General features: G+C 35.0%; 1 protein-coding gene across 5 annotated transcripts in view; it reads right to left on the reverse strand.

The window, feature by feature from the left end:
- Positions 1-23005, reverse strand: part of SOX6 (SRY-box transcription factor 6) — a 414778-nt gene that overhangs the window by 329344 nt on the left and 62429 nt on the right. For all 5 annotated transcript variants that reach the window (XM_024731581.1, XM_024731582.1, XM_024731583.1 and 2 more), the window contains exon 3: positions 13673-13880. In XM_024731581.1, coding sequence (XP_024587349.1) covers positions 13673-13880 — 208 coding nt within the window. The remainder of the gene's footprint in view (positions 1-13672; positions 13881-23005) is intronic.

Genomic DNA, 23005 nt, shown 5'->3' on the forward strand with positions numbered 1-23005 from the left:
GGGAGGGGCCCGCGTAAAACAAAAAAAAAAAAAAAAAAAAAAAGACGAAAGACACAAATAGACATTTCACCAAAAAGGATATACAGATGGTAAACAAGCACATGAAATAATGCTCAACATCATTAGCCATAAAAGAAATACAATTTAAAGCCACAATGAGATTTCGTTATACACCTATCAGAATGGCTAAAATAAACATGACAAAACCAAACGCTGACAAAGATGCAGAGAAACTAGATCACTTATACGTTGCTAGTGGGAATGTAAAATGTACAGTTATTCTGAAATATAGTTTGGCAGTTTCTTATAATACTAAACATCAATTACCGTACAACCCAGCGATTGTACCCCTGGCCATGAATCCCAGAAAAATAAAAATTTATGTTCACACAAAAACCTGTACACAAGTGTTCATAGCAACTTTACTTGTAATAGCCAAAAACTGGATGTTTGATTTGACATCCTTCAGCTGGTGAATGGTTAAATAAACTGTGATACATACATGCTATACATACCACTGAATACTGCTCAGCAATTAAAAAATAGTATGAACTGCTGATACATACAACAACTCGGATGAATCTCCAGGGAATTATGCTGGGTTTTTTTTCTTAAAGCAAATTCCAAAAAAATAGATACTGTACAAATCCATTTATATAACATATTTGAAATGACAAAATGTTAGAAATGAAGAGCATATTAATGTTGACAGGCATTTGGTAAGGGGTGTTGGAGTAGAAGAGAGGTAGGTATGGTTATAAAAGAGCATAACTTGATTGTGGTAGTGAATACATGAATCTATATAGGTGATTTACAGGTGACAAGATTGTAGAGAACCTAATACACATATCCACAACAACTGAGAACAATTAAAACTGGAGAAATATGAATAAGATCAATGGATTGCATCAATGTTAATAACCTGGTTGTGACAGTATGTGGCAGTTTTGCAAAATGTTATCACTGGGGGAAAATGGTCAAAGTGTACACTGGATCTCTCTATATTTTTTCTTACAACTGCATGTGAATCTATAATTAACCCAATTAAAAAATCTCAATTTAAAAAATAGCAAATATAGAGTTATAATCTATTGTTAAATGGAGTGGTATATGGGTTTTTTTCAGCTTTACTGAGGTATAATGGACAAAGAAAATTGTAAGAAATTTAAAGTATACAACATGATGATTTGATATATAGATACATTGTGAAACGATCCCCCCCCACTGAGTTCATTAACACATCCATCCATCACCTCATCCTATTTAAATTCTACTCTGCTAAGATTTGCTAATCCTCGAAATTTTCAAGTATACAATATAATGTTATCAAATATAGTCACCATGTTATACATTATATCCTCAGACCTTATTCATCTTATAACTGAAAGTTTGTACCCTTTTACCAACCTCTCTCTGTCTCCCCCACCCATCCCCAGACCCTGACAACCAACTTTCTACTCCCTATTTCTACGAGTTTGACTTTTTTTAAGACTCCACAAATTTTAGACAAAGAGGGCTACCGTCATCAGAAGACAAGATGTGATCTGGATTTTATGTATTGTAAAATGGATAGATGGAAAACTTAGATAAGAGGAGAGATAAAAGGTTATTCTGGGTAGGGATAATGGCTGAGCATGAAGTATGTTGGACTAAATAACTAATTCAAATTAACACAGTGCTGACTCTTTAGATAAGAAAGTTTGCCATGAGATTGTTGCATCTTCAAGTTTCTTAATCAGAATGCTCACTAGAAAGATTACAAAAGAACCCTAGGAATCAAATTCTTATGATGTGTAGTGGCCCTAATATGAGTAAGAAATGTCCAAATTATAGTCACATCAAAGCAAAAAGAAAAAGCACAGCATATGTGGGAGATAATAAGTATTAGAAAAAAAATTCAAAGAAGTTAGTCTCCATCAGGTACCAAGAATACATCTAACGTCTGAAGCTAATACTGACTACAAGGTGAGTAAATGGTGGAGTAGCTAGAGACAGCGAGACAGAGACAGTAAGTTTTTACTACTGTTTTAAATAAACAGAGCATATCTAAGAAATGTATTCAAAAGAAAGAAAGAAAGAAAAAGTAAATAAAATAAAAAGAAACCAACATACATAAATCTAAGGAAAATAATTCTATATACAGGGAAGAGCAAGTGCAAAGGAATTAAGACATGCTTGAGGAAAAAAAAAAAAAGTCCAGTAGCTGGAGTGGCCTGAGAAAAAATGTAAGTTTAAGATGAGTCTTGAAAGCCAGAGTACCATGTTCGGATTTTAAGCAATGAATTTTATTTCCAAGCATAATAGAGATTGATGATCACTGGCCAAATACCAAAGTTCCAATGCCAGTAAAATGCCTAAACCCTCTGAATATCAGATAAAACCATGAAGAAAGGGGCATAATTCTACTGACTGAAGTTAAATCCTGAAGTAACTGAGTTTACCTGGAAGTGAGACCAGACTTCCTTCTATTAGTGAGAACGGGGGATTAAGAGTTAAATTACAATTACTAATGGAGAAATAAAATTAATACATGAGCTTTTGTGCACATGAGTTTGGTGACAATAATATTTATAAGCAAACAACATTAATTGTCTGCTATCCTCTGTATTCCAAAATGACACTGTCACTATATAAATATTGTCCAACATTATCAAAAAGAGCAAAGAATAGTTTTTAGGACTTTGTACATTAGGTACATAAGGTAGTTTTCCCCAGTCTCCCTTTTCTACCTGGAAACAAAGGGAGATGGCTCAAAAAAAACATGTTGCTTATGCATTAATTCTTAAATTTCCCATCTCTTCCACACCTGTGACAGGAGTAAGAAGTACAACATTAGAGGTATTTCTGAAGGATCTCCTACAAAATTCCAGGTTAAGCTAAGTTCCACTGCATTTTGGAGTGGAGTGGAATCCTAGTGCACACGGTTTGTTAGCCGCTCTAAAAACTTCCCGTTGACTATTGGTTGCCTTCATTCAAAAATCACACATTAGTAGCAAAGTAATTCTACCACTGTTATTGCTGGTACCATAGTTCTTGCAAATAATTCAATACTTTGTCATTTTTCATAGTTATTCTTCATTATATCTCCACTTATTTTAACCCTCTATTTGTATTTACTCATTTCAATTCACTACATGAGAGCAATCAGAGAAGTCCACAGGCCATAGGCCTCTAACTTCTGCTTCCCCATGCTAGGGGATGGCCTATATTCTGTGACTTCATTGTGAGTGTACTTGTCTGGCCTCTAAGTGATGGCTCCTCAGTTATACTTAAACTCTCAAGACATACATTAAGAAAGCTATGATAGGTCCAAGTGTCACAGTTATTCAGCAGTAAACCCATAGCCTCATATGGCTAATAAATACGGCCGTGAATTCCCCCTAAGGCCCAAATCCCCTTTACAACAGCTCTACCAAAAGGTAGAATTATTGACCCGTACCTTCTTCTGGATCATCACACCCTACTAAACTCGCCCTCCGTTTGCTAATCTTTCAAACCATGTATAGCATTTTCTGAGCCAATTATCCATGGCTTTGTCTGTAAGTACTTCATTACAGACGATGACTTTTTCAGACATCAAAACTTAATGGCAGCTTTTATCTCTATCTTTATAAAGATTCTAACGTCAGAAAAAAAGAGGGTGGAGGGGCTTCCCTGGTGGCGCAGTGGTTGGGAGTCCGCCTGCCGATGCAGGGGACACGGGTTCGTGCCCCGGTCCGGGAAGATCCCACATGCCGCCGAGCGGCTGGGCCCGTGAGCCATGGCCGCTGAGCCTGCGCGTCCGGAGCCTGTATTCCGCAGCGGGAGAGGCCACAACAGTGAGAGGCCCGCGTACCGCAAAAAAAAAAAAAAAAAAGAGGGGGGAAATAGTAAAGGACAATTTCAACCATATTAAGAGAAAAAGAATCATGATATTGGTTCAGATGACTTATTTACTCTGAAAACAGTTTGAAAAAGAAAATTACAGATAGAGGATGCTGAACTTTAGATACAAACTCTAAAAGAAAATCAAAGCACATAGAATTTTAGAATTTGGCCTTTAATGCTCAATGTCCTCATTTTCTAAATTAAGAAAGCAGTGCTAAGATCAATCAATTAATTAACTAATTAATTAATTATTAGGTATTACCCAGAAAGTTACCAGAGTCAAGCAAGAATGCACATCAAATTCAGGCCAGTCTGCATCTGAAAGGATTCCCAGATAAAACATTTTAAGAAACAGGTGAAGATTTCCAGCTAATAAGCCAACTGTTTGGCTAGAAAAATATATCTATTCCAATATGAATGGTTAGAGCAGCAGCAATAATCAACAGGGTTTGCTGGTTAATTTTGAATTTGAAGTAGGTACTTAAGGAAAAAATGATCATGAACCTGATAAGGTTAGAGATCAGGAACTACTTTAATTCAAAAACCACACAGAGGTGGAAACGTCAATGAAAGGAAGCAAAAGAGGAAAAAAAGTGTGTTTCCTAACAAACTTAGTAATCATAGTCCAGAGGGAGAATGACAATACACTTGTGCTCATACTTAAAAGAAGGGCTGAAGACATTTTATTATGAGACAACAAAAAGAGAAAGAAAAATTGCAGTGAAGGGTCCATCAAAGCTCTTGTAAGCTTCTGAAAAGCTCAGCGATAAAAGGAAACCTGGGCTAGACATTTTGAGGAAGGTGGAACCAAAAGGTATAGACAGTTAAGCCTTTCGAAAATTATAACACACACACATTAAACACACACACACACACACACACACTGCAGCCCCAACTTCTTTGTGTAATGTTTTCCAACAGAGTGGAAAAAATAATACAAAATTTGTCAACAGCAGTTCCACTCCTGGGAATACACCCTATAGAAAAAGCTCATGCACATGTGTATCAGAAGACAGGTGCAAGAATGTTCATACCATCACTGTTTGTACTAGCAGAAAACTGGAAATAGTCCAAATGTCCGGAGACAGTAAACAGGAGAGTATACTCCTATATAGCATTCCATGGGAGAGTGTGTGAAATATTATACAAAAGTGAAAATGAACTACAGCTGCACACAGCAAAATTGGTCTTGAAATATAATTATGAGTATAAAAAGCAAGTCATAGAAGGTTACGGTGTAATACCATTTTTATAAAGTTCTGAAACAAAACTAAACAATATATTATTTAGGAACATATACAAAAGGAAGATTCCAAACACAAAGTTCTGGCAAAGGGATTGAATAGGTGAAGAAAACATTTTTGAAGTTGGATGATGAATTCACAGGTGTTTGTTTTATTTTTATGCCTTATAATATATATAATCAAATATTAAATAATAAACACATATTTAAGTTTGCAACTTCCTTTTCTATTCATTTTTTCTTTGGATTTTACACATACATTGTATAAGAAAAAATGTACAGATTTAAAAACTGTCCCCTATTACTTTTGAGAATCCCAGAATAAATCTGGAAGAAGCCTAATGATTTTCAGTGGAAAAAATGCAAAATGTTAATGATCCTCTCCAACTTAACAGATTCAAAAATTGTATGAGAATATGACTTAACTTCATCAAACCATGGAGAGGAAGCTGCATCCTCTTAACAAAATGCCAAGGAACACCTTGCTTCCCAGGTCAGTAAGAGGAAAAATCAGAAGCAATTGCCTACATCTGTTCTTAACATTCATAGAGAAAAAACTTTAAGAATCTTTAAGTCTGAAGAGATAGAAATGGGCCAAGAAATTTGAAGTAACTTTTCAAGGCAGAGACACACAAAATGAAGTTGAGAAGAGGATTCAACCAACTAGGACATTGCCAACACTGTAAATGGGAGTTGCAAAACAACAGCAAATTGAAATAATTAAGATTTGTCCAGAATGTCTAGGGTTCACAGGATTCAGGCTAATTACATCCTTTATAAAGTTATATGAGAGGATGATCAGTTTCTAAAGAATTAGAAAGCAAATATACTTAACACAATAACGTAAGAAACATTATTTTTTTCCATAATTCAAAAACCAGTAGTTCTAGCTCCTCATTTTAATCCCTAATTGTGTAATACTTGCAGAAATATGTTTATTTAAACTATCTGGCACTAGGTTAGTATTTGCTATGACTATGATAAAAATTCTTTAAAATAGGAGCAAGGACACAAACATTATAAGGGAGTAAAGATATATTTTAAAGAGAAGAAAAAATGAATTAAAATGAAGTCACATCAGCATCGCTCTGAATACCTGACTGCTTCTTCACCTGGAGTATGAGTGGTCTTGGGTAACTTCAGCATTTAAATGACCTGAAATTTCCAACTTACTTGAAATAATAACTCTGGGGGTTTCATGATGAATACTTAATGCGTTTTTTAAGCAAAAATCCAAAACCTTCTCCCATGAATGAGAAATATAAAGAAAGGTTTGGATCTCGGATACTCTAAATACTTCACCAATATAACCTTCAATCAGAACAGAGGCAAAAACCTAATATCCATAACTTTTGCCTTAAAAGATTCTTTTGATGCTCTAGCATGGTATGAATGTTAAACTTTTACATTTTTTTTAGCAGGGCCTTTTAATAGATTTTTTTCTTTAACAGGAACACAGTGCTCTTAACTGGATAGTATCTAAAAACCTCATCTAAGGCTTTACCAACCTCTCTCCCTGACAGCATCATATTCCACATATTTCTCAGCAGGGAAGATTGGCTTCCAGTGGGAAAACTTTAGTATCAGCTTTCCCAAAGAGCCTGAAAGGAGAGTTAAGCTGGATTGCTCTTCCAGAAAACAAGTACATCATTGCTGCCAAATGCTAAATCCTAACACCATGGGACATTTCCTATGATTCTGTCTGTGGTGCAGGATGAGATTCGTGTAATATTTCTCTTTACAAAATGTTCCTTCAAATAATAACAGTAATAGTAGTTATAACAGTAATAGTAATAATAAATTATAATTATTGAAGCTATGTGTTTTATGTATATATAATCTGTCAAATTCTCACATAGCCCTGCAAGGTAGACATCATTTATCCAATTTTACAGATAAAGGAACTGAAGCACCAAAGGATAAAATAATTTGTCCAAGACTAAGAAATAATGTTGGCTACATTTATTGAGCACTTACTATGTGCTGGTAGTGTTCTAAATGTTTTAGTTGCATTAACTAAATCTTGATCTCTTCATGATAGCTCTATAATTATGTCCAACATTTGGCTGAGAAAACACAGAGAGGTGCCCGGTGTCATCCACCTGGCAAATGTTGAACTGAGATTCAAACTCCCGCAGCATAGCAACAGCGCCCACACTCTTAATCAGTACGGTATACTGCCTCGCTAAATATTAGAACTTATATCTAACCCAGATCTAGCTTACTCAAAAAACATATGGCTTTCAAAAATGAGTTCTCCCATTGCTTAAACTATACCACACAGGCAAAAGCTATCAGATGAGCAACACATACCAACATATACGCTTACTAAATATAATTCAGTGAAAATATATGTAGAAATCCAAATTATTGTTTAGAGATGTGAATAATGATAATAATCCATCAGATACATAAACACGTGTTCATTCTTGTGCTGGGTAACAGCTGCATAATCCATTGGAAAGCCTATCCCACCAGGAATCCAAAGCTCAAATGCTCCTGCCCTTTCTCTACATACACAGTCAAATGAATCCACATACTTTCATTATCATATCTTGAAGCACACAATTCCACTGGACAAATACTCTAATTTCTGATCAACATACATCCTATGAAACTGTACCTAAACTCTGCATACTTTCCATTAAGTTTATGGCCTCTATCGAAGAGAACACATTTATTCTAATATTTCTAACTACAAACTTCATCACTCCCTCTTGATCACAATAATTATTAACTAAAAAATAAGTCTTTTAAAAAAGCAGAAAGTCAGAAAGAAAATCTTATTTTGTTAGAGTTGAGGTTTATATCAATGTATCCCTTTCTCTGCAATCTCACGTGACTCCAGAACCTGACCCAAACCAGTTCACCCAGCCTAGGATCATATACTTAGCAGTATGATACACAAGACATGATAGTGGCTGAAGCACTATTATTAAAGAGAGATTAAAACAGCTGTACATTATGCTGAAGCACTCACTCTTCCCTTTACAAACAGACGGTCCTGGATTACAAGCAGCACTTGACCATTTAAATCACGACAACAACCAGATTTAACCAGCTGGGCCATATTCTCCTAGGCAATGCCTGTTGACCTCCTCAGTCGCAGCTGCTCAAATGAAATTCTCATTAGACAACTTATTTTCAGAAGCCAAAGGACTCTCTGATTAAATATATGTATTTAGATATAGAAGTCCTTTTTAAAGTATTCATTTTCTGACAACTGTCGCTTATGCTACAGCCCAGCTACATTGGCAACAAGATGGGTGATACAAGGATAACTAAAATTCATCATTTAATCCCAGCTGAAGGCTTTTTATCTTAGAACCATTTAAAACTGAATCTATTAATCAAAGTCTTTCTACACACTATACCCACCAATATCAACAGTGTTTTAAAAGGTAGATTCTGATATTCATCCATTCTATCCATCTATCCATTTTTCCATGCATCTGCACACCTATCTATCTATCTACCTACCTACCAACCTGTCTATCTATGGCAGAAAAATTCAGGGTTAAATTTAGAACAAAACAGAAGCCTTGCCTATTTTCCCACAAATCTTACTTTCCGCAGAGGCACTTCAGACAGAACACATTTGTTCATCAGTGTTTCAGCAATCCAGTCAAATCACTGCTCTGGAGAGGACATTTCTTGAGAGAATGGCAGATAAAATACTGGACAATTATTTGGTTAATCAAAGAATCTACCTGTAAGAGAATAACTTTCCTATTACCGAATGGAGAGTTTTTCTTTTATCAAGTAGATACTGTTTTAAAATAGACCATAATAAATAAACTTTTTATAGATCAGTTACTGTATAAGAGGGGAAATGAGGGGGAAGGTATTTAGTCTGATATAGTCAAAACATTCTCCAGGACAAGAATGACTCAGGAAAGGTCATTTATTATGTCAATCACACAAGCTTGTCACTTATGAAGTATGGTCTTCAAACCAGGAACTAGAAGCGAGGGAGAGGTGAGTAATGCATTTGAAAGCTTTTATACATCCCATGGGATAAAGGACGTCCCAGATGAGGAGATGGGGCTTTAAAAAGTCAAAGCCAGGCAAATATTGGTGGAGCTATTATACCTCCTTAGACCTAGAGTATAATTATAATATTATAGAATCAGAAATCTAACAGAAGCTTATTAATGACCTTTTCTATAATTATTTCTCTTCTCCCATCACACTGTTCTGTTCTATCACTCCAAGCAAATGATTAAAATTAGGCATCAAACTCAAAATAAAAAATAGAAATCCTCATTACTCCCATCTCCAAAACATGTTGTCTACTTTTCTCATTAACTGTTATACCATCCTCCTATTCACTCTGAGCTACCTTTAAACCACTCCTCTCTATTGATCTCCTCACTTTAAATGTCAGGTCCTAACAATTCTACCTCCGAATATCTTTTCCATATGCACCCCTTCTTCCTTTCTTGTTTCTGCTGCTTTAGTTCAGGCCCTCATTATCTCTAGCCTGAAACAATTTCCTTAACAGCTCTCTGTGCTCCCATACATCCAATACAGTGCTGCCAGATGAACTTTCCTGGAGGAAAGCTCTAATCCATCAACTTACTGTGCTAAAAAACAGTCAGTGGTTCCTCCATAACTTTCATATAGTTTGAGCTTCTTAGCCAAGAATTTAAGGGCCACTGTGATGAACAGAACCTACCTTTTCAGTCTTATACCCTATATGCATCTTCACATACTTTAAAGTAGAACCTGAAGGCTGTTTTAAAGCTCTCTGCCTGTTCCTTTTGACTGAAATGTCCCTCCCTTCCATTTCTACTTACATATATATCCTTTCATTCTCCAAGACCAGTTAAGACTCATTTTCCTATAGAACCTCTCCATGGTTTCCTAGGCAGGCACAATCTATCTTGTAAACTCCTATAACATTTTATCTATGTAGCTCTCATGGAACTTATCACATATTAAATATGAATTAGAGTTCATTTTGTATATGTTTTACACCTTTTACTAGAATATGAACTCTTTAAATTTAGAGACTATTGTTTTATTCATGATAGGTGTGCAATATCATGTAGCATAGTGGTTCTTAACCTAGGGTCCACAGACCCCAGGAGTCTATCCATAGAATTCAGGAAGTCTGTGAACTTGGATGGAAAAAATTCATTTTCACCAATTTTTTTAACTGAAAATTTGCATTTCTTTAAATTATTGATGCAGGCAACAAACCATAAATTCATAATATCTGTGACATTGTAACCAATAAAATAACTATATTTTTATATCACACTGTACTTGTTGAAGATATCTCAAAATACCTTTTATACTTATCACTACTTCAAAATTGTATTTTTAGTCCCTCCATTAGATCTTGTGTTTAATGCATTAATAAAGTAGTACTTCATACCATATCAAAAATTTTTAAATTATTTAACATTTTAATATAATTCATTTTCTCATAATTCCATGGATTTTACTTTATGCATTTAAAATAAGAATGGACCTGTAGGTGTTGCCATGCCACCAAAGGGATCCACAGCCAAAGAAAGAAAGAAAGTAAGAGTCCCTCAGTTCTAATATAGCACCTTGCAAAATAAGAAGAAAACTTGTAGAAAAATAATCACGATACTATGTAGCTCTTGATTAGGCTATAAAAAATATGCCATGAACTATAGAATACTGTATAAGCATATTGTTCATAAAAATTCATAGTCTTGGCAGAAAAAGACCAATTACCCCTCGTCTAAAATAACCTTTTAAAATGGCAATTAAGATTGCTGCATACCTCCAAAGATAATTTATTATCTTTCAAAGAAAGTCTTTCCATACATGGACAGCTACACTGTTAGACAGCTGGTCTTGTTATAATTTCAATATGATATATAATACTATATGATAATATAATGATAATATTACTAGTTCCTTTAATTATTCCTCTTATTATATAATTCTGTGTCTGTTAGCATGTAATTTGTTCTCCTCTGAGAATATCCCAACGCTTCTGAGTTCCTCTTGAAGTGTAGTAATTCTCCACACAATACTTCAGGTGCATTCTTTTGAGCAGGAAGCTCAGTGGGACCGACACCTCTTGAATCTTACATACTGTAATTCTAGTAATGCTGACTGGGATAGCACTGGCAATTTTTTGGCAATATTCACTGCACTGACCCCATTGCACTCTCTGTCACCTAAAATTCATATGTTGGGTTTTTTTTTAACCATGTGTCTGCTATTTAAATGTCCTTCAGTAATTACTTGTGCAGATAGGAATTTTGGTCACAGCCTCTGGACTTGACAATAAGACCTATTAAATTTTATCTTGATGGGTTAGTTTTAAGTTTATATTTTCAGTTTGTCAAAAACTTTTGACTTTTTGTTTCTTTCATACATTATATTCAGCATTCTTCCCAGATTTTTGGAATCTGTTTGATAAGCACACTTTTTATCATTTCTATTTGTACTTAATGAATTATATATGCAGATATGCACTAAAAATGCCTGAATTTCCTATGCCTAAAATATATGTACTGTACAAAACAAAGTTCTGTAGAGTACATAAAAAACATTCTTCAATAGTAGGAATATAATAACAAAGGACTCTTAAATGAGAGGTCTCATCTTACAAATGCCTCTCTTGTATCAAATCTATAACACACAATAATGAAGAAGAAAAGACTAATCATTACTTGCAAGAGAAGGATGATTTTAAATTCCCTAGCAGTCTAGACCCCTCCCCCCTAAAAAATCATCACAAATCAATTTCTTTATTTTTACACAACAGAGCCCTCTAAAGTATGTTGAAACCTCTTTCTTATAGAGCTAAAACAATCTTTTTGGTGAATCACAATTAAATGTAACCTAGCAATCTCATTTATTCAGAGTTTATTGATCTGGCAGCCTCAGTTATTCTAGAATAGCCGTGAATGAGGAATATAAAGTCTCTGAGCAGCCAGAAGAGTCAGCATGAAGTCCATGCACTGAAGAGTATGTATATTGCCCAGAATCTCTTAGCAACTCACCCAGAAATGTTTGTTCATATTTTAAATATAGTCCAGAATGTTATGATCATCTAATTTCATAATCGACAGATGAATATAAGAAGCAAATTAGAAAATATTCACAACTAGGTAAGAAGTAACAGTCTGAAACCTGATATTAAAGGAAGAGAAACCAAAACACACATATACACAGACACACACACACACACACACACACACACACACACACGCCAAAAAAGATATCTAAATCAAGCAGACACAGGAACTCTAAAGTTTCATAATTGCAGAGAAATAACCATAAAGCCAACTGTCCTAATTATCTCAAAGATCTCTGGGGGCATCATTACATTATAGCATGCTAAAGTAATTGACATTTATAATAATTATCATCACAATAACTCAAATGTATGTAATTTACAGTTCATAAGACACATTAATTATTATAGTTAATTCTCAAAATGTTTGAGTTAAGAAGTCAGGTTACTACCATACCAAACTTTAAATTTTGTGGTTCAGGGAGATTGAAGAACTTACCCAGGGTCACATGATTGTTAGATAGGTATTGGAGATCATATTCTACTGCATCATGACCCTGAGTCAACAAAAAAGTTTACATTTTGTGCCATATAATCTGGTTAGTAAGATAGGGAAGCATGTAATACATTTTAGAAGCTTCCACAAAGATTGCTGATGTGGTGGACACATCACAAAAATTAATTTGAAATTTTTAAATAAACTTCTGAGCCCTTTAAAGGAATAAAATTAACTTACATGAAAAATTCCCTTATATCAAATCCCCATTTCCCTATAATACCACAGAGGTTTAAATTTAACTTACAATGTAAGTAGTAATCCAGAGCCATTAATTATCCTACATTTTAAAGTCTAAAATCTGTACATAAAAAAATGAAAGAATATACATAGTATAGCAATCACTCAGAGTTGATTTATTTAATTTAAACATATTATTAGAGAGTCTTCTTTCATCTACTTTTTAGGACCTAGGTTAACCTAAGTGGACTCTTGTAGAGAGAGTAGAGAAGGTGGATGTTTCAGTAGATGTCATGTGTCAAAGAACTCCTCCTTTGAACATTTAGCTTTAATAGTATTAGAAACCCTCAGCTCTCAATTCTGCAACATTTGGAGGTAAAATAATAATATTTATAAATTTATAATATTTATAAAAATAAGGAGAAATAAATTAGGGGCCTTTTTCTTTTTAAACAGTTGATATTTTCAAAATAAAACACTATCCATCAAGAGGAAATAAGGGAGAAAAAATGAAAAATAAAGTTGCGGCTAGGAAAATACCTGTACTCCCTTTTCCAGAGCAAGGCTTATAGTCAGTTTAAAACCTTGATTTGTTATTATAAGAGCCAAGTAAAATGCACAAAGTTGTAGAAAAATGGAACTATCTGCTTAACACTTCTAATGGATCACAATCTGCCATCACCATGGTAACCTCTGAATAACTTTTTCCTTGCTAGTGTCAATTATGCACTTCTCTGGCCCTTAAAATCCCACTCATTTTTTTTTTAAGCCTGGAATCTTTAAAAGAATAAAGCCCAACAGTTAAGTCCACACATACCCTCTTGTTCAGTCCGAGTCATTTCCTCAAGCTTCTTCTGTTTCAGTGTGTCCACCACATCGGCAAGGCTCCCTTTGCGGCGTTCTGGGGTTCCAAAAGTAACACTGGTCATTATCTCGCGGTCCCGACTCCCTTCGTCAGGCTTATGTGGTGAGGTAGAGGTATTTCGGAAGGAATATAGGGAACATAACTTATTATTCTCTGACTCCTAGAAAATAAAAATAAAATAAAACCATTAGAACATGTTTCTTTGCATATCATTGGAGAAAAATCCCAAACTCAGAATGATAGTATATGAGGCTGAGATGGACAAATAAAATATATTAACTATCTCTGCTTAAAAAAAATACTAAACATAGAGGTAATTATCAAAGGAACTAACCTGAAATTGCAGATTCGACCTTTTTCTTTTTAAAAAAAAAAAGCAGCCAAAGTGTTACAAAAACTTAATTTTACAAGGAACACTTCAACTTCTTACTCATTTACACCCTTCATTTAAAATAGTTCAGATTCAATTATTAATTATAAGGATGGTAAAGTTTTTCTTTTAATTGGCACTTATATTAGCAACCCTCTTCCCACAGCCTAAAATATATGTACATCAAAAAAAACCCCATTATCCCTAAATTTAGAAACAGTAGAGAAATTAGCTTCCATATTCACGTTAATTATTCACCAGAAAATATATAAAATATCTAAATCAGCGTCAGAAAGTTAGCCAACCTGAATATTTTTGTGTGCTGGGGTTTGAGGAAAATTGTTTGTTTGTTTTCTAGCTACACATCTGTCAAAGTTACAGAAACCTCTTTCTATTTCTTACACTTACCCCTGATACTTTAGCACATAGTCACACACATTTTTCATGTGGCATTTAAAAATGATTTGTTTTTTTCTTTTTTTTAACAAGAAGACAAGTTTGTTACAGAAACACTTACACAAGAATTATTTCACATTACGGAGAAGTTGGCTAACTGGTAGGAGAGTTAGGTCCATCTTCAAGGAGAAAAAGCAAATCTTAGATTGAAAATAATAAACACCAAAAAGTTTATAAAAAGAAAATGTTTTTATAGCTCTTTAAATCGGAACTGGGAGTTTTAAGCAAACATTTTTGGCCACAGTCCACCAGTAGTCTTGCATTCACCTTATCTGCCTGTGTATGGGTATTCTCTCTCCCAATAAAAAACTGTATGAAATAAATAAAGCATCTAGGCTTTGTTCTCATCAGAAGCTTAAAAATCTTAATCACTCCTATATCTCTCTCCTTCTTCACAAAAAAAAGCCCAGTAAGCATCAAGAACTAGAGGAAGAGCATGAGGTAAAAGTCACAGCGTTTAAAAAAAAAAAAATTTACAGAGTTAATCACTGATAGGAAAGGGAATGAAAAGAAAATGGAATCTAGAGAAATACATTTCCACATACATTAAATGAGATAATTGTACTCAGTAAATGCTAGATATTTAGGTATTATTGTCATTGTATACAAGGTAGGAATAAAACTTATTTTCACAGTTATTGGTAGCATATAATGAGCTAACATTTGTAAAGCAACTAGGCACAGTGCTGAGCCCAAAGCAGGCAGTGCTTAGTAAATGGTAGGTATTATTATTTTGTTGGAAGGAACAGATCTAGGAATGGAGCCAGAGGTTTTTCCCCCTCTGGACCTAAGGAATTGCTTAGTAAAAACTATGTCTTGAATTAAATTGAGTATTGTAAAGTCTGTGAATATACTAAAAACCACTGAATTGTACACATTAAATGAGCAAATTGTATGGTACGTGTATTATATCTCAATAAAGCTGCTTTAAATTACTATGAGCCAAATCTTAATCTTTTCCACAATCCCATTGTTATCAAAATGCCTAGCACGGAGCAGATGCTCATTACATTTGCACTAAAATAAACTGAAAAGGATAAAATAAATGGGCAGGGCAGGAAAAAGAGCTCCTCTTTACCTTATCCCTAAATCTTTTCTTTCCCCAGGAAATATGTTGTATTTCATTTACTGCTTACAATAACTGTGGAGTGATGCACAGGAACCCCTTCTTTTAGATGCCAGTCATGGTTAATACATGGCTCCTTGGAATGGCCAGTTCATTCCCTACTTTGTGCAAACAAAAAACTCAGAGATATGTTTGCCAAAGCCAATTGCAGCTCTTAATAGTGTCCCTATCAGAAATGTGACCTAGGCTTTTGAATCAGTAATACCATTTGATAAATTATGCTTTGATCACTTTCATTTCAAATGCAAATTTGTCTATCATTGCCTGTAAGTCAAAAACAAACTCTGGCTCAACCTAAGGGATTGAAGATCAACTTAAAACAACAGTTACATGGAAGTGGTTACCTACAAATGACTCACCACTGACCATAATAAAGAGGAGTTTTCCCACCACTCCCAAATTGAAAGATGCTAGAAATGTCTCTCCAGCCTGAGTTACAGTTGTCCTTAGAGAATTTAGGCTCCATACAGTACCATTTTTTTCTCTCAGGACTAATTTCAGTCTATTTACTCATGTCACTTACTTGTTAGATAGACTATGTTCCTTATTTTTTACTCATGGGAATGTGGTCACTGCCATCTGCACCACAGACAATAACCATGGGTTCCCACACCAATGACCCACACTGTCTTCAGCCCCATAATCTGTGCAAGGTCGCTCAACACCACCAAGAAACAGAGAACAAGAAGCTGTAAGTCATGATTTCTCCAAGAAAGCAACAAGAACTACTTGCAACATGCCACAAAGGCACCAACACGGGCAGAAAATGAAATCATAAATGGCTTAAGTCATACTATCTTATAAACAATGGAAAGGGGCAAAATTTACCATTTATGGTCTTCACTTTTTAACTTTCTAAAACTTAAGACATATGGGGGGCTTCCCTGGTGGCGCAGTGGTTGAGAGTCCGCCTGCCAATGCAGGGGACATGGGTTCGTGCCCCGGTCCGGGAAGATCCCACATGCCGCGGAGCGGCTGGGCCCATGAGCCACGGCCACTGAGCCTGCGCGTCCGGAGCCTGAAATGGGGGCCTATAGTCAATTCACCTGAACAAAGGGGCACATAAATCCAAACATCTATCGATACAATGAAGAGATTACTGTTAGATAAAAGGCAGTAATGTCAAATCAGAAAAAGAAATTTGACAAAGAATCTCTAGTTTTTGTTCTAGGGAGCTAGGTAATTTTTAAGTAAGTTTTCTTACAGAAAAAAAAAGCTCAACTTATTCTTTAATTTCCTAAAAACAAAACTGGTCCTATGAACTAACAATTGAGGCAAGATGAACAGTGATAATATCTATCAAGTTTTGATGCATGACACTGCAGCACAGCTGTGGAGAGGTTTGAGACAACATTTGACTAAAGCAGTGCTTCTCCAACTTTAAGGTATAGAATTCCCTGGCAAGTATGTTAAAATACAGATTCCCTTATCTCTTCCCATACCCCAAAGAGTGGGGTGCAGGAATATGAAGTTTAATAAACATCCTAAGTGATTCTGATGCACCCCACTTTCAGAAACACTGATTCCGTGAGAAGGTAATGAAATGAATGTGCTTTGCCTTCATGTTATAATGTGGATATAATTATGAACATTTTAAAGAAGCCTGGTTAGTTGTGATTTTAAAAAGTAACATAAAGGAGATTACTTCTCTTCTTTTGATCTTTCTTGTGAAAACAGCCAGTGTATAACATGACAGAACACATGAACATCACAAAAAGAAAAGCATATGGGGCACTGAGTAAGCATTAGTTCATTCAAAGGAAACATAAGTTTGTTTTCTCTTAACCCTTAACTTCAGAGTCCTCCCTAACAGTGAAGAAAATTTCAAAATACTATTTAAAAGGATCCTAGTACCAATACAAGGACTAAAGTGATATTGATTCAGATTATCTAAGGATCATTTCACTGGCAATTAATTAAACACAGTACAAAAATTATATGTAGATGACTGAAAAAGCATGCAGTAGTACAAAAAAAATCATTAGGCAAAGTTTCTAGAAAATACAAGCAATTTTCACAAATTAAGAATATATAGGGCTTCCCTGGTGGCGCAGTGGTTGAGAATATATAATTAAGATGTTTCCATATATGAAGGGATAGAGAAGTAAATATTAAAAACAAAACGTGTGTGAGGTGATGGATGTTAAGTAAACTTATTGTGGTAATCCTTTCACAATATATACATTATATTTTATATCTTTAATACAATGTTCTATGTTAATTATTTCTCAATAAAATTGAAAAAACAGATTAAAATAAATATTGTTCAGATTTTTCAGAAGTTATGAAAAACTGATTGCTCAGCAGTGGCATTAAATAACATTAAACTCAAATAGCCTTCTCATGGTACTGTGAATATAGCAAACATAATCAAATTTTTGAGCCTTTGCAGTACTTGCTGGTATTAATCGCTTGGTTTTCCAGAAGGAGCTCATAATAGAGGACTCCTTTCCAATCCCACCATATACACAACATCACCTTCTTTGGATGAAGACCGGCCTTTGGTGTGGTTGATGGTGGTTCATTTCCCTTGCCCCATGATATCTTCTGTTCCACATGATTGTACAGTAACCACTTTTCACTGCCCATCACAATTTGTTTTAAAAATGGAATGTTTTCATTACATTTAAGTAGAGAATCGCATGCGGGAATACAGTCAAGAAGGATTGTTTCGCGTATGTGGAGTCCAAACATCAAAGCGATTAACATAACCAAGCTGGTGCAAATGATTTTCAACGCTTGATTTGGATATTTTGAGTATGTTGGTATCTCCCGCATGGTATAACATTGAGTGTTCTCAATTAATGTCTTGATTTGATCACTATCAACTTCAACTGGTCTACCCGACCATGGAGCACCATCCAGTGTGAAATCTCCAGCATGAAACTTCGCAAACCACTTTTGAGACGTTCTATCAGTCACAGCACCTTCTCCATACACTGCACAGATCTTTTTTGCATTTCAGCTCCATTTTTACCTTTCTTTAAATAATAAAACATAATATGCCGGAAATGTTGCATTTTTCTTCCATCTTTAATATTAAAATGGCTACACAAAAATTCACCAATTTTGATCTTTTTTTTAATGCACGCTGATATGACAGCTGTCACATACAATCTAACAAAATTGTTTTGAATGAAAGTAAAGACAACTAAGTGCTACTAGAATCATCTTATGGAAAAAAGCAAACGAACCTTTTGGCCAACACAATAAAAATAATTTAAGAGAATAGAGTTTGGCCTTATTGAACATATCTAGAGAGTTAGTATATTATAGTTTCCCTATATTGAAATCAGAAAAAATAACCAAGCTTTCTTTCCTTGGCATATCTGCATCTGAGGACTCGCAAATAATATTTTCTGATAACTCTAATTATTTAAAAGGGAATCCTTGATCAGCTAAAATCTAGATCCTTATCATTATCACCCATAGTTTCCTGTTTGCCCTCAAAAGACACACAAAATCAATTTATTTCCTATTCCATGTTAAAGTTGTTCGAAGTATCTTAAGGGAGGGATTAGGTTAACAGTCGTTTTCTAAGTGAAACTCCTTCAGTTTCAACACCTATTTACCATTTGACATGGTTTCCAGACCCTTCGTCATTCTCCTCTGATACACTCCAGTCTCTAGATGTTGTTCTAAAAATGTGTTGCCAAGAACTGAATACCGAAGTTTGTTTTAGCCTGAAGAAAAGTAACACTCAGAAGGTTATGTGGTTTTCCCCATGTCACACAGGTAAAACTGGCAGAGGTAAACTCTAAATGTAGGTCTTCTGACACCCAATCCAGTGTTTTTTCCATTCCATAGGGCTATACTAAAATCACTTTCAACAGTAAAAGATGCCATAATTTCAATAACACGTACCTTCTAAATCTTTTCTTACCTTACATTTCCAGAGAGGAGCTTTACCTACTTTTGAGACAGGAATTCCACTGTTATTAACCCTAATCTAAGAATTACCAAGATACATTACATTAGTTATCTACTGTATAAAAATCACCCTAAAACTTTGTGCTTAAAACGACAATAATGATTTATTATCTTTAGTGGTTTCCGTGGGTCAGGAATTCAGGAGCATCTGGGCTGGGTGGTTCTGTCTCAAGGTTCCTCATGAGCTTGCCCTTAAGTCAGTGGCTAAGGTTGGAGTCATCTCAAAGGCTTCTTTTTTCACAGATGTGAACACTTCAAGAGCTTGGGGTTGGAACCTGGGGTTCCTTGGACATCTTCCTCGATGTGGTCTCTCTACATGATCTTTTCTCTCCAGCACATTGCTTCAGACTAGCTAGACTTCTTACATGGTAGTTCAGGCCTCCAAAGGTGTATGCCCCCAAAAGAGCCAGAAGAAAGTTATATCACTTTTTCTAACCTAGTCTGGGAAGTCATGCCCTATAACTGTCAATGCAATCTATTCAATAGTAAGTCACCAAGGCTGACCCATAGTCAAGGAGATGGGAGTTAGACTATGCCTTTTTATAGGATGGAGTTATAATTATATGCTCAAATAGTTGCTGTGAGAAATGAATAATGTATAAAGCACTTAGGGGAGTGCCCATCACCTGAGTACTCAATAAATGATACCTACACTTATTATTAAATTAAAATGTCCTTTGTCCAATTATCTTTAGTTTCAATTTTCAATTCTGAAAATAGAGTCATGATAATCACTGGAACCATTTTTAGGTTTTTATTTATACTCATCTAAGTATAAATGAGTATACTTAAATACTTAAGTATTTAAGTACTTAAATACTTAAATACTTAATGAGTATACTTAAATACTTAAATAAAGTAAAAACTCATCCAGGTTTTTATTTTTATTTTATTCATCTAAGTGGAATAATAAATACTGAACTATATTACTCTCTTCAATATCAATGCTCAAAATCACCTTCTTTTTAAAGGCATCCCTAACTAATTCCACTAAGATCTGGCCCCTCACAAAGCTCCAATAACCTCAACATATGTAATTAGCTTCGTCTAGGGACACTATCAATTCTCACTTAACCTAACTCCATATGGATTATCTCCACTCTGTCCAGGAGCAGCTACAGTATACTACAGCTCTAATTTAGCTGGGTTTCCACCTGCACCTTGACCAGGAATGTGAATGGGCAGCCATACTGCAAGCAGAGGAGAGACTGGGGTTGCAAAAGTCAGATAAGATGTCAGAAATTAAGACAGGCAGAGACCATGGGTCAGGAATGCAATCTTGCCCTGCATAATAGAGTTGAAACCCACATGCAGGTGGAAGCCATTGCAGTGGGAGAAATGAGTGGAAACGGCTTCTCTAAGCAGCGGCATGATCAACTTCCCTACCTACCACCAATGAAATTGCAGAGACAGAATATTATCCTCTCTTACCCTTTCCTCCACCTATTAGTAAGGCTGAATTAAGTGTGTTCATTCTTATTGCCTTATATGTTGTCATTTTTGTTTTGCTTTGTTTTCCATTTTAGTTATACTGTCTCTCCAGTTACAGCTTTATTCTTACTTTAGTCTGCCCTCCCTATAATAAGATTTATTGAGATATCCAATCACAGATTTGTCCCTGATTTGTGATAGCCCCCAATCTATGGCAAATCTCTGTTTCCTCAGACCCTACCCCAAATCACTCAAACAAAGCCCAAATCCTAAAAAAGTTCTTTTGAATATTCTCTTTCTGAGACACTCCATGGTTCTCTATGGTGTGAGTTCTCCCTACTGCAATGCGTAAGAAACCCAATTTGCTCAACTATGGGTATGTTCCTGGTAGTCTTTGACTGGAGGGAATTAAAGGGATGCAGTGTCTGTAAAGAAATTAAAAACGATAATAAAACCAACTAAAAGTTGCTTCTGTTTTTTTTAAACCACCATGTACAGGCAAATCAACCATGTCAGTCTTCTCTGCCAAAACAGATGGCTCCACCTATCTTGGTATGTACTGCATTTATATGTTTTAAGGGACTTCCTTGGTGATCCAGTGGTAAAGAATCCGCCTTACAATGCAGGGGACCCAGGTTCGATCCTTGGTCAGGGAACTAAGATCCCACATGCCGCAGGGCAACTAAGCTTGCGCACCACAAATACTGAGTTAGCACACCTCAACGAGAGAGCCGGCATGCTGCAAACTACAGAGCCCACGCACTCTGGAACCCATGTGCCACAATCTGCACGCCGCAACTAGAGAGAAGCCCCCTGTGCCACAAGGAAATATACTGCATGCCTCAATGAATATCCCACGTGCTGCAACTGAGACCCAACGCAGCCAAAAATAAATTAAATAAATAAATAATAAATATATATTTTAAGTTTCAAATAAGTTTTCAAGTTATATTACATAAATTACACATATACATGTATATCCAATACATTATATTGAGTTATATTACATATCTACTATATATGTACTGCTTTCTTCTAATTCCCAATTTAAACAACTTTTTTTTTGATGAACCCAAAATACCTGCCAACTGTGCTGTATAAGAGGTATTCTACCACAGTGTTATTGGGTAACTGACGACAAAAAAAAAAAAAAGCTTTACTTAATCTAGGTTCCAATAATTTCCTGCTAACAAAAGAAATCTAACTTTTTTAATGTGCTCAAAACTAAACTGCTAACATTTATAGGTTCTTTCTCAGAGGAAAAAGTATGTTTTTCTCTAATGTGACATATTTTATGGAAAAGCATCAGTTTAAAGAAGCTTACATAAATGAAAATACTGAATTTGGTTCCAATTACCAACAGATTACTCCTGACAAACATTATCATTAGCTCTAACAGTAAAACAAAGTATGTTCTTTTTCTCTTTTATTAAAACTGATATTTGGTATAATATGAGATTTACATAGCATTCGCGAATTTGCCATTCTACACTATTGCTATAATATTCAATAACAATAAATATATTCATGCATGATGTGTCAGAATATAGATTTGTTACCAATATTTGCTAGTGTCATGATTCCTAAAGTCTTATAAGAAAAAAAGTGTTTTTAAAATGTTATTTTGATTCAAAGAAAATAATTACAATACCAAAAGTTTTATAAATAGCCTCATTCCTTGATATTTAATAAATGGATGGAGTAAATATAGAAAAAAAATTTTTAAGTCCCCAAACTTGTCAAGACAAACACATAGAAAAGCCTTGCATCATCTATACACTATCAGAATATAGAATCAAAATCTCAAGATTCAAAGGTCCTTAAAAATCCAATTGCTCATCCCCATCTAGTTGTTGATGCCCTTGTACAAGACAAGGTAGTATAATAGTAAACAAAGTACAGGTTCTCTGAACCAGATTTTCTAGTTAAATCCCAGTTTTCCATCCACCCCTCTCTGTGCCTTAATTTCCTC

Source organism: Neophocaena asiaeorientalis, unplaced genomic scaffold (assembly GCF_003031525.2).
Source record: "Neophocaena asiaeorientalis asiaeorientalis breed wild unplaced genomic scaffold, Neophocaena_asiaeorientalis_V1.1 scaffold571, whole genome shotgun sequence".
Classification (NCBI taxonomy): domain Eukaryota; kingdom Metazoa; phylum Chordata; class Mammalia; order Artiodactyla; family Phocoenidae; genus Neophocaena; species Neophocaena asiaeorientalis.